Source organism: Amphichorda felina, assembly GCF_050947745.1.
Source record: "Amphichorda felina strain 45539 chromosome Unknown scaffold_6, whole genome shotgun sequence".
Lineage (NCBI taxonomy): Eukaryota > Fungi > Ascomycota > Sordariomycetes > Hypocreales > Bionectriaceae > Amphichorda > Amphichorda felina.
This window is the reverse complement of record NW_028145044.1, coordinates 278,021-297,748: the sequence shown is the minus strand read 5'-3', so window position 1 is coordinate 297,748 and position 19,728 is coordinate 278,021. Positions and strand designations below refer to the sequence as shown.

At 54.3% G+C, this 19,728-nt stretch overlaps 7 protein-coding genes and 2 non-coding genes across 9 annotated transcripts; 3 read left to right on the top strand and 6 right to left on the bottom strand.

The window, feature by feature from the left end:
* Positions 1-641: 641 nt before the first annotated feature.
* Positions 642-1,937, top strand: ACO1O0_005915 (RmlC-like cupin domain-containing protein; the record flags this gene model as incomplete). The annotated part of the gene is made up of 1 exon (XM_083195320.1): positions 642-1,937. The coding sequence occupies one exon, from the start codon at positions 642-644 to the stop codon at positions 1,935-1,937; it is 1,296 nt and encodes a 431-aa protein (XP_083048336.1).
* A 249-nt stretch (positions 1,938-2,186) lies between these two features.
* Positions 2,187-4,978, bottom strand: ACO1O0_005914 (uncharacterized protein; the record flags this gene model as incomplete). Its single annotated transcript, XM_083195319.1, has 8 exons — positions 2,187-2,423; positions 2,483-2,715; positions 2,777-2,917; positions 2,984-3,077; positions 3,133-3,257; positions 3,311-4,649; positions 4,703-4,866; positions 4,936-4,978. The coding sequence occupies 8 exons, from the start codon at positions 4,976-4,978 to the stop codon at positions 2,187-2,189; spliced, it is 2,376 nt and encodes a 791-aa protein (XP_083048335.1).
* A 1,921-nt stretch (positions 4,979-6,899) lies between these two features.
* Positions 6,900-6,989, bottom strand: ACO1O0_005913. Its single transcript has one exon. It is a non-coding gene; the product is annotated as a tRNA-Ala (tRNA).
* A 115-nt stretch (positions 6,990-7,104) lies between these two features.
* On the bottom strand, positions 7,105-7,200 carry ACO1O0_005912. Its single transcript has one exon. It is a non-coding gene; the product is annotated as a tRNA-Ala (tRNA).
* A 1,946-nt stretch (positions 7,201-9,146) lies between these two features.
* On the bottom strand, positions 9,147-9,758 carry ACO1O0_005911 (uncharacterized protein; the record flags this gene model as incomplete). Its single annotated transcript, XM_083195318.1, has 1 exon — positions 9,147-9,758. The coding sequence occupies one exon, from the start codon at positions 9,756-9,758 to the stop codon at positions 9,147-9,149; it is 612 nt and encodes a 203-aa protein (XP_083048334.1).
* A 216-nt stretch (positions 9,759-9,974) lies between these two features.
* On the bottom strand, positions 9,975-10,535 carry ACO1O0_005910 (uncharacterized protein; the record flags this gene model as incomplete). The annotated part of the gene is made up of 1 exon (XM_083195317.1): positions 9,975-10,535. One exon carries the CDS (start codon positions 10,533-10,535, stop codon positions 9,975-9,977), a length of 561 nt encoding a protein of 186 aa, XP_083048333.1.
* Positions 10,536-12,973: 2,438 nt separating this feature from the next.
* On the top strand, positions 12,974-13,727 carry ACO1O0_005909 (FAD-dependent oxidoreductase; the record flags this gene model as incomplete). The annotated part of the gene is made up of 3 exons (XM_083195316.1): positions 12,974-13,105; positions 13,209-13,502; positions 13,581-13,727. 3 exons carry the CDS (start codon positions 12,974-12,976, stop codon positions 13,725-13,727), a joined length of 573 nt encoding a protein of 190 aa, XP_083048332.1.
* A 510-nt stretch (positions 13,728-14,237) lies between these two features.
* ACO1O0_005908 (beta-lactamase-like protein) lies at positions 14,238-16,686 on the top strand (the record flags this gene model as incomplete). The annotated part of the gene is made up of 8 exons (XM_083195315.1): positions 14,238-14,283; positions 14,356-14,461; positions 14,530-14,656; positions 14,710-14,815; positions 14,869-15,173; positions 15,223-15,590; positions 15,652-16,007; positions 16,331-16,686. 8 exons carry the CDS (start codon positions 14,238-14,240, stop codon positions 16,684-16,686), a joined length of 1,770 nt encoding a protein of 589 aa, XP_083048331.1.
* A 191-nt stretch (positions 16,687-16,877) lies between these two features.
* MAK5 (ATP-dependent RNA helicase) lies at positions 16,878-19,217 on the bottom strand (the record flags this gene model as incomplete). The annotated part of the gene is made up of 2 exons (XM_083195314.1): positions 16,878-17,735; positions 17,787-19,217. 2 exons carry the CDS (start codon positions 19,215-19,217, stop codon positions 16,878-16,880), a joined length of 2,289 nt encoding a protein of 762 aa, XP_083048330.1.
* Between the last annotated feature and the right edge of the window lie 511 nt (positions 19,218-19,728).

The following is a 19,728-nucleotide window of genomic DNA, read 5'->3' as shown; positions in this document are numbered from 1 at the left end:
AATTTGCTAAAATAGCCCAGGAGCCGTACCGCCGGCGGGGGCTAGCCAAAGCCCTCGGAGCCAGGCTCATGCGGCAAGGACCCGGGGACTATGCGGATGATGGATGGAGCTCGGCGGATGTCGCAGGGGACAATGCGGGTAGCAGAGGCATGTGTATGAGTCTAAACGGCACGGCCCATTGGGAGGTATCATGGTGAGTTTCCCCCAGAAGATCGAATTATGCTTAGCTAATTATGATGCGACTGGTCAGGGTCTTGCTGGACGTCACCGACCATGACCGGCTGTCGGAGCTTGGAAGTGGGCAGTAGGCCGGGCCCGGAGAAGTGGGTCGCTGTTGCCGGGCCGGAGTTGAGCTCCGGTCTCGACTCGAATCAGCGGTAGCGCGGAGGAAGCTCTGGATACTCCTCGATGGGTATGTGGTGGATTCTCCTTGACGTATGAACGAAAGTTGTGGGGGTTTCCCAATCCAAGCTCCACCATGTACGGATATCTGGTAGTGTCATGACGGGTCCAGGTTGACGTCAACGAGACGTTCCATCGCGATTATCCCAGGCACGACGTATAAAAGATACCGCATAATTAACATCTATGGAATCTCTCAGATGAGACATGAAGAACACGGAAATTCTCTAACAACCGCCATGTCTACTCCACTCGCCCCCTTCTACCAGCTCAAATGCGGCTGCAACTCTTACCCCTGGGGGAAGAAGGGCTCCTCGTCCCTCGCGGCCAAGCTCTGCGCCCAGACTCCAGGCTACGCCCCGGATGAGTCCGCTCCCATGACGCCCTTCAAGATCGACGATGACACGCCCTACGCCGAGATGTGGATGGGCACATACCCGACGCTCCCTTCGTACGTCGCCTCCACCAACGAGCCCCTCCAGGCCGTCATCGACCGCCACGCATCCGAACTCTTAGGCGACGCCATCATCAACCGCTTCGGCCACACGGACCTTCCCTTCCTCCCCAAGATCCTCTCCATCTCCAAAGCTCTACCCCTACAGATCCACCCTAACAAGGAGTTTGCGGCAAAGATGCACCAGCAGAAGCCCAACACCTTCACAGACCCCAACCACAAACCCGAGATTGCCCTCGCCCTGACGCCCTTCGAGGCCTTTGTCGGCTTCAAGCCCCTCGACGCTATCGCCTCCCTCGTGAACCTCCCCCAGCTACAACACCTCCACACCACAGGCAGGGCCTCTCGCTCAGCCTTCACCAACGAAGACCTCCGCACCCTCGTGCATACTATCCTCAGCGCCTCACCCTCGACCCTCCAGTCCACCTACCAGGCCCTCACATCCCTCCCCCCCTCAGCCTTCTCCCCCAGCCCCCACAACCAGCACATCCACTCCCTCGCCCCCCGCCTCGCAGACCAGTACCCCCCCTCCGACCCAGGCCTCCTCGTCGCCCTCCTCACCATGAATTACCTGACCCTCCAGCCGGGCCAGGCGCTGTACATCCCCGCCGACGGCATCCACGCGTACCTCTCGGGGGACATTGTCGAGTGCATGGCCCGCAGCGACAACGTCCTCAACACGGGCTTCTGCCCGGCCGCGCAGCGCGACGACGCTGATACCTTCTGCGGGCTGCTGACCTTTGCGCCGCACGACCCGCAGGCGTGTATGCTGCCCCATGAGAAGTACTGGCGCAGCGAGCGGGGCAGGACCAAGGTTTTCGCGCCGCCGCTGGGCGAGTTCAACGTGCTGGAGACGGAGCTGGGCGGCGGGGAGGAGGAGGTGCTGCTGGGGGAGAAGGAGGGCGGCGGCGGGGCGGGGATCGTGATTGCGACGAGGGGGTCTGGGAGCGTGGAGGCTGGGGGGGGAGGAAGGGGGTTTGAGCTGGGGGAGGGACATGTGTATTTCGTCGGGCAGGGGGTGGGGATGAGGATCAGGGCGGGTGAGGATGGACTGGTGATGCATACGGCGTACGTGGAGTAGACTCGTAGGGAAAAGAAAGATGGGGTTATTGTGCCATCGTGTATGTATATGCCATATGTGCAACTTGGTCCGATATCTACATGAATGGGATTTCCTCCACGTTGCTCACAGGCTCAGACGAGTATCCACCAAGGCTAGATATATATATGTATCCGTTGATGTATTCAATTCCAGCGCATGGGCTGAGCGGCTAGCCATCCCACACTCCCGTCTCGGCACTCATTTAACTATCTAACCTCCAACGCCTGCTTACAGAGCAAGGATCCTCTCACTGGCGCGCTCAGCGACGGTGACAATGTAGGCAGAGGGGTTGGTGGCGATCATGCCGGGGAAGATGGACGCATCCACGACGAAGAGGTTCTCGGTACCGTAGACCTTGGTGTCGAGATCCACGACGGCGGAGCCGCCCTCACGACCATCGTCGCTGCCAATCTTGTTGGTGCCGATCCAGTGGTTGGCGCGGCGGTTGGAAGTGGAGACGAGCATCTAGACAAGTCAGCAAAAGGGTACCGATGATACAGGGGAACAGATTTAGGAAGACATACGTTCTCGACATACTCGCGAGCAGTCTCGTCGGGGCCGGGCGCGTGCCAGACGATACCCTCGTAGCCAGCGAGCGCCTCCTGGAGGTTCTCAATACCAGCAATGACGGCCTCGACGTCGTTGTCGTCCTGCAGGTAGGGGACGGTCGAGACGACGGTGTTGAGGGAGCCGGTGATGGTCATGCGGCCGCGGGAGACGGCACCACGGCCAAGGTACTGGCTCATCGTGATGGCCTCTGTTTTCTAGTCAGACTCTATGTTTCCTCACATTGTGGGTGGTAGTGGTGATTGACGTACGGGTGCTGTTGACACCGAGACTGGCCTCGACGCGGGCGGTCCACTGCAGAGCGCGGGTGACGCCATCGGCACCTTCAATCTCGTCAAAGAAGACGGGGCCGATGTTGGGAGCGGCCTGGGCGAGGATGCCGGTGCGGTTGTCTGCAAGGACTAGTCAGTATTTTTACTCCCCTTGGTGTCTGATAGTGCAACATGAGGGTTACTCACTGATGTAGCGGTTCTTGTCCTCGGGGAGAGGGTCATCGTAGGCGGCGTAGAAGTCGTAGAAGACGACGTCGGGGTGGGAGATGACAGTGTCGGTCTTCACATGTTAGCAAATCACGCATACGTAGATAGACACGGCCACATGTACTCACGTTGGTGTGATCCTCGAGGTTGTATCCAACAGGGAGATCAATCCACTCGGTCTCGTCAATCATGGTCGAGCCGTCGGTGGCAGAGCCAGCGACAATCTCGAGCTGGTCCTGGGGACCGATACCACCTATTCGCTGTCAGTCATGTCTCATACCAGCACATCATCAGGCAAAGACCTACTACGCAGGAGCAGCTTGGCGCTGCCAAAGGTACCAGCCGAGAGAATGACACGGCCGGTGTTAGCAGTCACATTGACAGTGCCAATGTAGCCGCCATCACCGTACGTCTCAACCTCGACACCGGTGATCAGGCCACCCTCACGGATGACACGCTTGGCCTGGGTGTTAGTCCACAGCTCGAAGTTGTCACGGGCAGCAGCGGTAGTCAGGTAGGTAGCCAGGGGACCGCCACGCTCACCACCCTCAAACATGAAGGGGCCGTGGGTGAAGGTCTTGTGCTTCTCATCAGGCTGCTCGAAGGGGTTGACCTCGGTCCAGCCAGCACCGCCCAGGGCGCCAGAGAGGACAGTGTAGGCCTGGTCGAGGTACAGCTCGCCGTCGGTGGAGGGGGCCAGGGTTCCGGGGATGCGGTCAAAGACGCGCTCGGCAGGAGCCTCCATGTCGGTCGACTTCCAGCCCTCGGGGAAGTTGTAGTCCCAGTCCTCGGCCTTGGGGCGCCACCACAGAGCAGCGTTGATGGCGGTGCCTCCACCAAGCAGGCAGCCGGCCATCTGGTCGGTGTCACGGCAGGCAATGCCAGCAGAGTCGACCCAGATCTCGTTGCACAGGCCGGGAACGTCGAAGCGGGTGAGGCCGATGCCGTGGAGCCAGTCGGGCCTCCACTCACCACCCCACTCGGCGGTCGAGACGGGACCCTTCTCGATGAGGAGGACGCTGTGGCCAGCCTCGCTGAGACGGTCAGCAATGGGGATACCACCAGCACCACCGCCAACAACAATGTAGTCGTAGCTGGTGTCAGTGGGCACGGGGATGCCCGTAGCAGTGGGGACAGCAGTGGTGGTGGCCGTGGGGGTGGGCTCGCTGCCGCCGCAGTCTCCGGGGACGACGCCGGTGGCCAGGGCAGTCCAGTCCTCGTAGGCCTCGTTGGCAATGTTCTCGGTGAAGGTGCCGCGGAAGATGTACTGCGAGCCGTGCTGGCCGAGGGTGATGTCGGCAGGGCACTCAGGGGCACCGGGGCTGGCAGCGGCGAGGGCCCAGCCCAGCATCATACCTCCAGTGCTGGTCTTGGGGCCGCCGGTGGTGCCGTCGTGGTTCCAGGCCAGGCAGCCGACGCAGCGGTAGATGAGCTCGTACGAGTCGGCCGTGATCTTGGACGAGACCTGGGTGATCTCGGCCTCGCCGGCGTAGGGGACAGGCATCTCGTAACCCGTGGCCCACATGAGGGCCGTCAGGATCTCGCCGTCGTGGGGGTAGATGGTCAGGAGCAGGTTGTTGGTCATGGTGCCGCCCAGGGACAGGCCGCACCAGCCGACTCCCTCGCCGCCCGCAGAATCGCATCGCTGTGCCGGTGTTAGTGATGCGCTGGAAGCATATGAGATGTTGCTGTGCTCACCAGGATACCGATGTACTCGGTGGCATCCACCGTCAGGGCGTCGGTGGGAAGGGCGAAACCAAAGGTGACGCCGTCGGTCGCCGTCCAGGTATCAAAGATGATACCGGTGTCGGGGTCCTCGTAAGATACGGGTGTAGAGCTCTGGCCCGAGACCAGCTGGGTGACTGATTCTTGTCAGTTCTCTGTCGTCCTTGGGAGAATGTATATTGAAGCCATTGGCGCAGTCCACTTACATGGCGCAAGCGCCAAGAGCGCCGAAGCTACGAGAGACCTCATGATGAAGAACCTGACGATTATGCCGATTCCAGATGCAGATCACTCGCAGTATTCGAACCGTCGACAGGATGCGGCGTGGCCATAATATAGGCAGATCTGCCCTCGAGCCTGCCAAGAGACCCAGTTGGGAGCGGGAGATTGAGGGCCAGCGAGGCTGTCTCGACCTAAACGTCGATGGAGAGGACGTGTTGCAATCCAGAGCGCGTGATAGGAGGAATCAGGTCCGCCCCAGGATTCCATGCAGAAACATGCAGAACCCATGCAGGGGAATCGTCAATAGCGGCCGTCTACCCACTGGCCACCCACTATCCCACGGCCCACGCCGCTCCGCATGCATTCCTCCTCCATCGACAATACGACGACGGCGATGCAGAGCCGTGCCCTGCCAGCGCTGATCTCTCTCGCCTTTTTTTGTATTTAATCTGGCCGCCTTGCCTTATCTGGTCCTACCTTTCTCACCATTATCGACCAACGGATCAATCCGTTCCCCGACACAACTTTTGCATACCAAGTAAACGGCCAGTGGCTCATTCATCCCCTCAACTACCGAAGCGCGGGGGGACCGCCGTGCCACGGCCATGCCTAGAATGGATCTCGGAGCGTCCCTCCGATGGCAGAAACACCGGCTCCTCCCCGTCGCCGAGCCTCCTGTAAAGAGTCCTTACGGGACTACGCTCCGCGATCCCCTTGACCCCAGCCCGTCCCCTCCGCCTCCTCCGCCCCCCAGGCTGCCGTCGCCAAGCACCAGCTCGCTACATCCGGCAGCTATTCTGCCGCCATTCGGGCCCTGTCTCCGGTCCGGGTAGGCAGCTGAGACCAGAGGAGCCACCTCAGGGAACACCTGGGCTCCAGTGCCACGGGGCAAATTGCGGGGGGGCGATGCGCGTCCCACTTGCATCCCGACCTCGCCACGGGAGCCGTTTCACCTGGATTATTACTGCTCAGTGCAACATAACACTGTTGGTAGGCGTTTTGTAGGTTTTGTTTCGCCCTGTTGAAACTCCCTCGTTTGTTTCGCTGCCTGCCCTCACCTGAGACGCCGCCCTTCTCCAGCAGCGTCTACATCATACTACTGATAGTACATAATACCATGTTCACCAAGGGGCCTCCCGACTCGGATCTGTGAGCCGGCGCAACCGACTATCGCGTCTCGGCATGCATGGTCAGCATCTCACGCACCCCAAGACTGCGGGTATGCGCGTCCATATTAGGCGCCTGTCTCCAATTCCCGTAGCCGCGTGACATAGATTGTTCGTGGGGAACACGTTCTAGACGCAGTGCTGCGCGGGACTGTCGGGTGGGATGCAGTATATCGACATGTGGGAACGTAATATTTCGTCAACTCAGCGATTAATAATTGATCCGTCTCCAATACTAGTCGTGCTGACCGCGTCTTCATCCTGGGACCATTCTGCAGATTTGATCAGGGTGTGGTCAGCGTGGTACTATTCGGACCTCTAGTCGTACGAGTTATTACTCCTTGTTAGTGAGCAGTAGGTACATATCACTCCACGCTCGAGTCGATCCAGATCTAACCACGGTGGGCCACTCAACGCTCAGGCTGAAGAGAGACCAGAATCAATGACTCTCCTAGACCAAAAACCATTGGGACTACTATTCTTGATAAAAAAAAATACATGGATCATGTCCTAATTGACTCTTGTGACCGGCGTGGAGGGATGGTTGGTTAGTCGGGGTTTATACCTAGGTAGTTCGTGTTGATACGAATACATACTCGTAAAAATTCGCATAGCCCACCTCCCTCAGAGCTAGCATGCCCCCAGTTGCGTCTCTGCATAGCACCCACGTTCTATCTACATTGTAGTGCGGAGAAAACGCATTACCCAAGGTCAAAAAGTATCTCATGCAAAAAAAAATAAAGAATGGATTGGTACAATGGTGGTTTCTAGCCACCGTCGACTGGACGAACGGGGAATCGAACCCCGGACCACTCCCAAGTTAGATGCTACAAACATGCTAAGGGAGTATTATACCACTAAACCATTCGCCCGGTGATTGCTGGGATGTGTCCATGGTAGGAAGCTTTTATCCTGCTGCCAAGGCTGAACCTAGGCCAAAAAAATAAAGAATGGATGGTACAATGGTGGTGTTTAGCCACCGTCGATTGGACGAACGGGGAATCGAACCCCGGACCACTCCCAAGTGTGATCGAATCGCTTCAAACATGCTAAGGGAGTATTATACCACTAAACCATTCGCCCGATAATTGTTGGAGGTACCCCTAGGGTAAGGAACTTTTATTCTGCGGCCAATGGTTCAAGGGCTGCACACCTCACAATGCCCAGCTTTCCCATCTTGAACCTTTTTTTTAACCCCTCATTCACAGGCCCTGACGACCGACGAACCAATCGCATCAACGCCCGCCCACTGTGCCATGGCTAAGAATTAAGCACGACGAGGGTGAATTTCCTTGGCAACTACCCTTCTATAGGCAATCCGAACCAGATAATATCACGACCCTAATTGCTACCATATAGTCAAGGATTGGGGTATTGGGGAATACGACAATGAATTTCACATAGACCGATGTTCCTAGAAATCATGTAGCTTCAAGGTAATGCGTCATCCAAATTATATCGTGGCATCTTCGCCCAAGTCAGGTATTCGTCCCAAGGCCGGGACTACTAGTATCTATTAAGCATATCATTGACCCCAATTGGACCAAGAGCTTTCAGAGCTTCAACCGCATAAAGATCCATGTTATCATTAATGATCGGTTTCCTAGCATGATCTAGGGTAACAGGAACTAATTTACCTACGTGGGTATTCACTCTGTGACGACCAACCTTCTTCCGTCTATGGATATATGGTGACGTTATAGAATTTACGGAAGCTTGGCTGTCTCCAGCGTTATTATTTGACTCCTAGACCTGGCTAGCCACGTTCAAGATGCTGCAACTCGTTGCTATTATCTATATACCTAGAAAGGATCCCTAGAAAAATTGCTGAGCTATCTCAGGGAGGTTTATTAGAAGGATACCTTAGAAATGTACGTAGCACAGCTTGGCCACATTAATATCATCGTCGGGAGATTGTTAGTAAGCACCTAGTGGAGTTCATGAATCAATAACATTACAACATCACAATAGGCTACCTTTTCCATCCGGATTATCACACCCGACTTATCTGCCAAGTAGGCCAGGTCTGCTAGATCTGCACGTGTCACCTGGTATCAATTCTGCCTGAAGCTTAGACAGAGCCATCCAATACCTCGGCGTATTTCAAGACAAAATCCTACCAAAAGAACAGACCAGGACACCCGCGGTCAGCTTAATGATAAGAGAATACTCCCGTCAATATCGCGAGAGTTAGCAGACTAATATCGCAACAATGTGTCCCCTAATATCATAATGTTAATGCGCACACTACCTAGACTATTCTATTAGAGATGATGTTTCGTTGAGGGAATAGGCAAAGTTGCGCAATCATATGCTCCGGATCATTAAGCGAAGCAGATTTTAAATGAGTACAAATTGCGATACGAGGCCTGCCTCCGATTCCGTCGACTATAAGAGATGCTTCTGACTGCGAGTGTTGCCTCTAATGCTATTGCGATAACCTACAAGGTCCCCTAGGTGGCTCCATCTTAGCCGGAGAGGCTCTCTACGATTTGTCCGTCTTTCGAGTACGATGGCATCAAAACTATTTAGACATTGCGAATCCAGCATCTTTCTTATTTAAGAGCCCCTATACAAAGTTCCTCTGGCAAATCGCCGATTAGAACGCCTGGACTGGACAAATCGCTGACCATGTCGGAGAATGTTGCTCTTGCTTATAAAGGCAAAGCTGGATGCTATACGTTAGCACTGTTGAATTTGCCTTGATTTACCTTTTGGGGAGCATCTTTCCAATTGCTAACTACTAGGTAATGTCACGAAAGCATACCGAAATCACAATCGTATGTACATTAATGTAGGGTTTAGGTAGCATTGCTATGTAAGCTACTGCTGCCACGACAACAAGAAAGGAAAATAGAAAGACAAAAGGACTAAGCTGTCACCCTTCATCAGTCCGCCGCCTTTCTGTCCTTGGTGCCAGCAGCAGTCTGGCCCTCCTTGGCCGGGTCGACATTCTCCTTCTTGACCAATTCCTGGCCAAAGGTCCTCTTTACCAAACCAGGTATGACCCTGGGAGCCGTCATGCCCTTCTAGGCCTCGCGATTCTGCTCCCCAGAGACTCCCTCTTCAGGAGGCATGCCTGGCTCGATGGACTCTATCCAAGAGGCGACACTCTCGCTGGCGCTCCCCACCGCGGCCTGCTCTTCGAAACCACCCTCATCGTCATCATTCAGCGGTAAAAGATCGGGGTCTCCCGCGGCTCCGGCCAGAGCAATGATGTTGATGATCGCCCATTGGAGATCCATCATGCGGATAAATTTTGGTCCGTCTTCGGGCTTCAAAGAGATGTGGAAAAGATCGCCCGTGCGGATGGGCCTCGAAGACACGAAGTTGTGCGCAGTGAGATCGCTGCGCTGAAGCCTTTTGTGGAGCTCCGCCTCTTCTCCCCAGACGACGTCGGAATTAGGCGGCAGAGGCGGTGAGCTACCCGGATCTTTCTGGGGAATCGGCATCCAGTGGAACTGGAGAACGACATTTGTGAATCCGTCCTTTTCACCCTCTACCCCGTCCTCATGGCTAAGGACCTTAAAGGCCCAGTAGCCTTTGCCCCACCAATCATGGAGCTGAGGAGAAAGACAGACCATATTCCAGCTCCTATCAGAGGAGCGAGGAATGTCCAAATCCAAGCCAAGATCGGTCATGAGGTCTGAGTACCTGGATTTCGAGAGGAAAATTCGGAGAGTTTGGAGGTGAAATGAGGTCTTGGCTTGCCTCAGCGGCGTGGAGTTCCATGAGAAAGGAAGTATGTGACACACTTCCGGAAAGGGCGCCCCAGTCACAATACATCTGCTACCGTCGCGCTCCATACAAGCTTTCCTCTCTTTGGCACTGCGAGAGAATTTCTCCTCGTCGCCCTTCTACGCATGCCCCGGGGTCGCGGGGCCTGGAATAGTCTGAGGATGGCTGGCAGTGGACGAGATGGATCCTTTCTTCTGACCCGTCTTGGCGGTGCCCTCTATCTTTCGTGAGAGAAAATACCCTGCGGCGCCAGACATATTGCGAAACGCCTTCATGATCTCAGGTACTGTGTCAGCTGCGAGAACGGGTAGGTTCTCCGAGTTGTCGCCTCCGCGTCCGCCGTGTTCTTCGTGTCCGCTGCTTTCGCCGTGTCCGCTGCTTTCGCCGTGTTCGCCGTGTTCGCCGCGAAGGAACCTAATGATGCTTTGCAGGTGCGCGGTCGGCATCTGCATCATAGTAGCGAGCCCAATATTGTTGAGTCGGAACAATTGACCTGTCCGCGGGTGCTTCCTCAGCAGGGTCTCAACTTTGCGGGCGAAATCTAGATGCGTTTCGTAGACCCTCTCCAAGGCTACTGGAGGCTCGTGAAGCGGTCTTGCAGACAGGAACAACCGTAGGGAGTTCATGACCTCAGCATCGCCCTTGTAGAACTCCATATGTTTCTCAAAGACTTGCTTCATTTTTGGTTTCCTTTTGTCAGTCATGGTGATTTGAGAGAAGAGATGGGATGACGGTGGTATTCAAATGATAGGAAATGTGAGAAATTCGGGGTAAGGTGAACTGGGGGGTAGGGAAAGAATAAGAAGAGAGGGTTGAAAAAAAGAGCAAGGGGGGAGACGGTGGCTGTTTATAAAATTATCCAGATGACCACGTGGTGGCTCACTTTCAACTGAGATTGTCCTAGTAGCTTCAAGAAGTGCTTAATCTTGCTTCTGCAGCACCTCAATTGCATTCTGTGGCGCATATACGCTTTTGTTGGCAAAGCAAGGTTTGTTCTATACCTCTACAGAGGTAGGTACATACACATGGAAGCACGCTACGGAATCAAAACACAAAACAACAGCGTCACATTCATAATAGTATACTTACTAATTTATTAAGTGAATATCCAACATTGTATTGTCTGCATATTGGTTATAGGAGTAGTAGGTTAGAGATGGTCTTGGCTTTTCATTTACCGATATGATCACTTTTTGTCTATCTAGGTAGGGACCGTAAGGACATTGATTGCAATGCCAAAAAACCCAATCTACGCTTATACTGCACGCAAGCCTTAATCCACTTCTTCACAGGCTGGACAAGGTCACCTTTGCTAGCATTTGCGAGCCCTTTGGTGCCTAGGATGTATATGTACTACTTCGACCATGGGGTTTCGAAAGCAAAACAAACAAACAAAAAAACAAACAAATATAAAGCTATCTCTAGCTGTGTCTAAGTTGTGTTTCTGTGGAGACGATATGGAAGCGATATTTGCTCTGCAGGCAGAATCACAGGCCCGAATTTTCCATCTGCCGATTATCTGCTCCATCCTTGTTGTGCATCTTCACCATCACCTTCGGATCTAGACACCAAACATGAGAATGGCCATTTGAGCAATCAGTTTTCCGTAGTATTATTGTTTATGTCCTGGACAGACACGTATGCATCCTTAACACAGCGCTGAATTACTCCCTTCTAGCAACTCATCTAATGTAGACAGCTCATCATCTGTCTACGTCGCGAGAAATTTCTACGTCGCATCTCTCTATCAGCCCATCCGTTAGTTCCCAGTAACACCATGTCTGCCTTTGTTTTTATTTGAACAGTCTTCTTCTTTTGCACTACTTCCAGCCATCGCTTGTAGATATTCACGGTTACACGACCCAGTCTGATCAGCCCCCTTGGAGCAGCCGCTTGGGTTTGTCTAGCACTCTGGTCCCCACAAGGAATACGGTGGGTTTCCGATGATTTGTACATAGACACTCCGCGAGACCGTTGTTTGTATTAGTATTCCGCGAACTGGCTGGTGCACATTGTTGGTGAACTTATTCAAGCATCTCCACCTCAGTGCCAGCAGCTGGTCTAGAACAATCTGCCCTAAGAGCTTTTCATTGTCATGCAAGTATGGTAGATACCCATGCTGCGAGATGTTTGTTTTGATCCCAGCAGCTACCATGTCGCAATCAAACGTGTTGTTCTTTATCACTGGTAGGAAACCCACATGTGTGTTCCAACTTCAATCGCGAGTTCTATTTCCTGCACAATCTAAGGGCCTACAAGTTTGTGTGTTGAAAAAGGATGATTGGAAATCTAATGTACCCTAGCCCATGTGTTTTCTTGTATGTTTAACGGCATATAACGGATATCACTCCGGTTGGCCTCCATAGGTCTTTCGAGAACCCACAAACCCCAAGACCATGAACAGTGGGAGAGAGTGTTGATGCTTCCACTGCTTCTTTTGATATCTGGCTCTTTCGTGTTTACATCTCCCACGACACGGCCTGACATAGGCAAACCTCACATCTGTGCTTTAGAGGAAACAAGCAATCTATGTAGGGGAGAAGGAGCAAGACTGAGCTAGAATCTCAAGGACAATCGACAGGCCCAACAATACCATGTGGACCGAGACTAGTCACCCCAAGGCCAAACCAATGATTGTTGGGGTAGATGGTATAAGTGAGAAGACGGGAGGCGGGATCCCGGCCAGGTCTAGCGGCATGCGTATAGTTAAGGATGCGGGCCACGGCCCACGGGACGCATCGTCTGCATCCTCCATCCTGGCATGCAAAGGCTTGCAGGCAGGCAGGCGTAAGGTCCAAGGAACTTGTTTTTCTTAAGACTGCTACCGTATGTTCCCGGAGATCCCCAAGTCACCATCATGCAACATCAAAATGTCTCCAAGTGTTGTAAAACTCCATATCGGTATCGTGGGTGCATCGGTGGCCTGACTACCATTGCTCTCCGACAAACCGGCACTGAGGTCACCGTCCTCGAGTCGTCCAAGGAACTCGGCGAGGTTCGTTCCCCTTTAAAATCAGCGCAATGGTTAATAACCCCCTGACTGGTGCCGGTGTTCAAATGACGCCCAGTGTGTCTATTCTCTTGCAGCGCTGGGGCGTGGACAAGGTCATCTGAGAACATGGTTCTCTCCCACCATGGACCCGAGAAGCTCCGCGAAAGGCAGCTGGACGTGCCCATCCAGGAGCTCCGGAACGAGTACAAGGACTTTGATCCCTGTATCAAGCGCATTGTCGATACGATTGACGGGACTGTGCGTGCCACTATTGCAAGAAGCCAACTCGTTTAGAAAGTATCGACTAATACGCGCATATAGTCTCGCTGGCCTCTGATGATGACAGACCATAAGATCCTAGTCCTCTCCTTCCAAGAACGTGGTTCTTATCGATGACGCCGCACATTCCATGATTAACCACATGGCCCAGGGAGCAGCCACGTCTATGGAAGACGGGGCCTTTCTGGCCCGGTGCATCGCCAGAGTGGTCGACGGCACGATCCGGCTCGACGAAGCGGTGCGTCTCTACGAGGAGGAGTGCATGCCCAAGGCCCACGCCAAGCAGCAGGTTTCCTTCATCAACAGAGCCATCTGGCACCTACTAGACGGGCTAGAGCAGCGGGGTCGCGACAAGGCTATGGAGGAAGAGCTCCGGGTAGGTTACATCACGGCAGGAGCAATCTGTATGGCGACCCGCAGACGGTGCTTGACGTGTACGGGTACGATGCCGAAGCTCGCTCATGCAGAGGCTGCCATGGCCACCTATCTGAACGGGGGACGCGAGCCCTTCGACCCCCGGACGGGTGTGACGAAGACGATGCAGACCAAGCACGTGGAGTGGTTTACGCAACGGGGGAAGCAGTACTCGTCGAAGCTGTAATTAGTCTCAGCTGGATCTGATGGAAGTAATGGGGCTGCATGGTTGAATTAGTTTGGGACATTCACCTACCTGTTGTGTTTGCAAGCGAGACAATGTTGTCATTGATGTTTGAAGTTTGCACGACGCAAATCCAAACTTGGTCTTCGGGAGCTCATGGTTGATGGCTGCCTGGGTACAGTGTGGTTTGTCACTAAACACTAAATGCAGGGGGAAAAACATCGTTTGTAGCCGCTGTATCACCAACCGGCTACGCCGAAAGCACTGTAAATACAGTGCGGAGAACGCAGCGTGACGCTCTTCAAACATCAGGATTCTCCCTCAAGTCTTTCCATCACCAACCTCAAACTCTCCGCCGTTCACTGAAGCTCATTCAGGGCATCACCGTACAAACACCCCGAAATGCCGTAGCAGACATTACCTCGCCACCTCCCTTTCCAGCTATGGCGTCTCCATCGTAGGAGTCGGTAGCGCTTAGGAGTTGAAGGCTGGCAATATTCACACCGAGGCGTCATGTCAACCTTCAACGGCCTCGTCGCCGAGTTTCCCGACATCCGAAGTAGGCGACCCCGTTCCACCCAGCTCAGAATTTGAGGAGCGCCATGAGAGATCCTAACCGATCTGGCTACAGTTGACTTCTTCAGGACGCACCCCAATGTGCGTCCTCCGCTGGCGTGCTTCCTCAGCCATATCCACAGTGACCACCTTGCCGGCCTTGAGGGCCTGCGATCTCCCTTGTGAGCGTCTCTGAAATTAATTTATTTTTTTTGCAAGAAACATTTACTAATATTTTCCCCCTCCTCAGTGTGTATTGTTCGGCGGCGACGAGGGAGATTCTCCTACGCCTGGAAAGATACCCATGTCGCATCAACTACGCCAAGGGCATCCTGGAAGCACGCCAACAGACCTTCAAGCACCTTCACAAGGTCCTGGTATGCTGAAACTCACCTTCCTGTTACATTACTGCCACTCATTTCTTCTGTAGAAGCCACTGCCGCTTGGCGCTCCGACATGTCTCGAACTCCAGCCAGGCCACCAGATCCAGGTCACCCTCTTCGACGCGAATCATTGCCCAGGGGCTGTCATGTTTCGTATTACTCCCGCGTCACACGCCGGAATTGACCAGGCAACTAATATTCTATAGTAATTGAAGGTGATGGAAAGGCAATCCTCTACACTGGCGACATTAGAAGCGAGCCATGGTTCGTCAACGCCATCTCTCGGAATCCTTCCATTGTTGAGTATGCGTCCGGCCTCAAGGTCCTTGACAAGATATATCTTGACACGTCCTTTATAAACGACGTCCCTTTTCAGACCAAAGCCGAAGGGATCACAGAACTTCTCCGAAAAGTATCCCGCTACCCCAGCGACACGGTCTTCCACTTCCAGGCATGGACGTACGGCTACGAAGATGTCTGGATCGCCCTCGCCAAGGCGCTCAAATCCCCGGTAAGATACTACAGGCCTCGTTTCACAGTCCTCAGCTTACCGTGAGTAGATTCACGTCGACGACTACAAAATGAAAATCTACAAATCGTTACAGATGCGATCGCCCGAGAATCGTTTCACCGCCGACGCCCACCTCTCGCCCGAGGCACCAGCTCTCGTCGGCTACATGTGCGGCAACTCACCCCACCAGGGCTGTCTGACATCAGATTCAACCGTGAGACTGCACAGCTGTGAAAGGGGCAGCATGTGCGCTGCAGCCCAGGGTGCTTCGGTGGTCCACATCCAGCCCGTCATAGCGCATCTGCCCGGCGGAGCAGACCTGGCAGAAGTCGGCGTAGGTGGAGGCGGGGATGATCTTGAGCGCGAGGCTGAGATAGACCTCATTTCACAGGGTGATCTCCAGCCCTTGATTGGAAGGTCTGCAGTTACTCCCACTCCTGCGTCTGTCGGGGATTTTATGTGGCTAACATGTGCCTAGTATCTGCTCTTCTGAGACGTTGCCTGCAAAGGTTCGGGACAAGATTGTAGAGTTCTTGACCCAGCTGGCCTCGCATGGTCGCAACCTATCCCTGGATCTAGATATGTCGTGCCTGGACGAGAATGATACAGGCGGCCTGGAAAAAGTCATTCGAGCCATTGCCAGAAAGTCAGGCACCGGCAGCAGCACTGTCTCTGCACAGCGCCAACAGTCCGATTTGGACTCGCTACCACGGAGCATTGTCTTTCCATACTCCAGACACTCGTCTTACCCTGAGCTCTGTCACCTCGTAGATGCCTTCAAACCCAGGGACGTTTGGCCATGTACGGTGAACGAGGAAGAATGGGTGAGAGATGGTGAATAATCATCACCAGTCTTTGCCTGGCATATCAAAACTAACGATTTCCCATAGGTGTGTCCATTGCCTCGCTGTTCGGTCGGTACTGCTCAGGCTCAGAATTTGAGCATGACTTAAGAATGGCAGCAATCACGAGGAGTAATATCGAAGGGAGTCAACAACCGCAATCAAGCACACAGCACACAGAATCGCAACCACAGCTGGATTCATCGCCCGTGGTGATGGCCTCGGATCTCCCGTCAACGCCGCCACAGCCAAACAAAAACATCTCATCACCCGCTGCCGAAAGCACGCCTCGGCCCTTCGTTGGTCCATTGCTAGAAATCCAGGAGTCGCGCCCTGGAGATGCTCCAGCCACCCATGCCGATATAATCAAGACCCCGGATCAGCGTCCGGAGGGCAGCGAACAAATAGACGAGACCATTCTAACGTCGCCGCGAAATAGGGTCAAACGCCGCTATCAAGAGTTTGTGGGCCAAGAGGACGACTCTCCCGATGAACAGAGCGAGTCTCAGCAAACGGAAAGGTCATTCGTCTCGACACTCTCCGTGCGCCACTCCTCGACCAGGCGTGAGGCTTACCTCCAAATGCTTGAGAACGCTGGCGATGATGACTGGGCAGGTATTGGGCTCATTTCTACAGATGGAAATCACACTGTTCCTGACAAGGAACTCTGAAGCACTATACTGTTGATGGCGCATCACCAATGGTCTTTGACACAAAATTCGGATACCCCAGCCCTGCTTGTCTTGAGACAGGACCGGTGGCAATAAGTATTCATAAGAAAGTATCTAATCAGGCATCTGGGGGAGATTTACTCTACCATCTTCATCCAAATCACGGTTGGCCAGCTACACATCACAGATCATCACAGATCAAACCCTAGACCAAGGCCATCTCCCCCAAGGAAAACACTCGCTTGCCCAGCCTCCCGCTCTCTCAGCAGCGCGGCAACATCCACCCTCCCGCCAGTGATATAACGTTCGCTCACACCCAGGTTCACCCTCTGGGACAACTCTGCCCTCAGCTGCGCCCTCAGCGCGCCCATCTCCGCCTTGGTCATCTCGCTCGCCGCCTTCTCCTTTCTCTTCCTACCGCCTCCGCGTCCACCCCAGCCCTTCTCAAACGTGTCATCTGCCGAGTCGTACTCGACGCCCAGTTCCTCGGCCGCGTTGCGCATAAACGAGTCATCGCCGCGGAGCTTCTCCTTAGCGAGCGCCGCGTCGGCGAGCTTCTTGGCCAGGTCGGCGCGGGGCTTCAAACGCGATGCAACCTTGCGATCGACGGGCAGCGTCTGAATGACGTGCTTGCGCGCCGCCTCCGCGTGAACCTTACCAGCAAGGCGACGCGTAGGGAGGACCTCATCGGGTGCGCACAGCAGAACACTCACACCGCTACGATCACCACGGGCGGTACGGCCGGAGCGGTGGACGTAGGTGTCAGCGGCGCGGGGCACATGGTAGTGCAGGACCATATCGACGTCAGGAATATCAAGACCGCGGGCAGCAACATCGGTGGCGACGAGGATAGAGCTCTTAGATGCTTCGGTAAAGCGTTCCAGGGACCGCAGACGAGCTTTCTGAGGCATCTGGGAGTGGAGTGGTAGGGCGTTGAGGTTTAGGTTCTGGAGGAAGGGAGTGAGGCGGCGGACGGCCGAGATGGAGTTGGTGAAGACGAGAGTACGGCGCTTGGGGTTGAGTAGAAGGACAGTGTAGAGGTAGAGATCCTAAACCAGTCAGTATGTTGATAGAAGCTTCAGGTAGATGTGGTTGCTCACCTTTTCCATGGCACCGCATTCAATCAGGCCCTCCTTGAGTCCCTCAGCCATCTGTCGAACCGGGTTGACATCGATAAACTTGGGCTCCTTTCTGAATTGAAGGCACTTCATGAGATACTCCATCTTGTCCTCCTCGGCGCCCTTCTTCTTGAATCGTTTTGTTCCGGCAAGCTTCGTCTGCAGGTCCTTGTCAAACGTAGCCGAGAAGACGAGCGTCTGCCGGTCAGAGAGGTCCTCGCCATTCTCGCTCTCGTCATCGGCATCGGGGTTCTTCTTGTCCAGAGCCCCAATGATGTCCTCGGCCTCCTTGAACTGTCCGGCTTTGAACAGACGATCCGCCTCGTCGACAACTAGGAACTTGATCTTGGTAAAGGTATCCTGGAGCTTCGAGTCGCCCTCCAGAACCTCCCACAGACGTCCCGGTGTTCCAATGACAATATCGGCCTTGGCCAGCTGTCGCTGCTGCTTTTGGATACTCAGTCCGCCCGTGATGACGCAAATGTACGGCGCAGTTGGCAGACCATCACATAGTGCCTTGACATGGTCACCAAGCTGCTTTGCCAGCTCTCGTGTCGGACTCAGAACCAGTGCCATCGGGCCCTTCATGTCGGCCTCCTCCTTCTCCTCCTCTTCATCCTTAGTTTGGCTATCATGCTCCTCCAGCCACCTCTCCACAATGGGAATCCCAAAAGCAAGCGTCTTACCCGAACCAGTCTGCGCCTTACCAATAACGTCCTCGCCCGCTAGGATCTCCGGTATCGTCCTCTTCTGGATCTTCGTAGGCTTCGAGAACTTGAGCTTCGCAATCGCCGACAGGGTCACGGGCGACAGGTTCAGCGCCGCCCAAGCGGCCACGTCGACCCCTTCGTCGTCCTCCTCGCCGGCGTCGTCCCCAGCCAGCGCGCTGAACGAGTTCCCCTGTGCAGAGGGCTCTTGTAGCTTCGTCTTCTCCAGCTGGGCGTCTGCCGCGGCGGCTTGCTTCTTGTTCTTCTTCTTCTTCTTGTCCTTCCCAGCAGCCGGTTCTTGAGCGCCCTCAGCCTCCAGCCCACCTTTAGTAGGCCCAGCTTTGCGGGTATCGACATCTGCGCCCTCCACAGGGTCGTCCCCAAACCCCTCAAAAGCCTCGCCCTCATCGCCGTCGATGTTGTCGTTGCCGTCCTCTTTGTCTGCCAACTGCTGCTCCTTGACTACGAACTGGACCGTGTTGCCATTCTTGACAATATTGACGTTCTCAATAACCTGCAGCCCGCCAAACTCCTCCTCGTCTACCGCTTTCCACGCGAGGGCAGAGGCGTCGACAACGCGGCGAGAGGCCTGGGGCTTCGCCTTGGGCTTCTTCGACGACGTCGGCGGGTGGTTCTTGGAGCGCTTCGGGGCTGGGGCGGGGGCGGGGGTGGTTTGAAGCTTGCGCTTCTTCGATTGGGGTCCCATTTGTCTTGTGTTGGTTTGTTTTGTTTGTCGAGGAGAGTGTTGATGCTGTCGTGGAGCGGGTGAGGAATGCTGCGGCTGCTGAAAATGGGAGGGACGGAATTTTTTTGCAGGGTCCAGTGGAGGAGGTACGTACCTTTTTTTGGCGGAAACTCCGACCTCTGACCGCATCATCAACCACTGAACAGTCGTCCCAACACGGATCACTCAGTCCTCCACGTCGCCTATTATCATCATTTAACAGATGCCTTCTTGAGTGGTGTATTTATTCTAGATCCATTATCAACCCAACCCTTAAAAGACAGCCACGCCCAATAGTTCGAGACAGGTCAGGCAGGATTCCGCATATTTTGTGGACATAGCAAAGAAATCATTTTTGTCTCGTATGATATGGTACTACTAGCAGTACAGCAATGCATGGCCTCCATACCGGCCATTCCAGTTCCGCAACCCTCCAAAATCCATTCCAATATAGACCGAAAAGAACCCCTCATATTGATACAATAAGCGATCC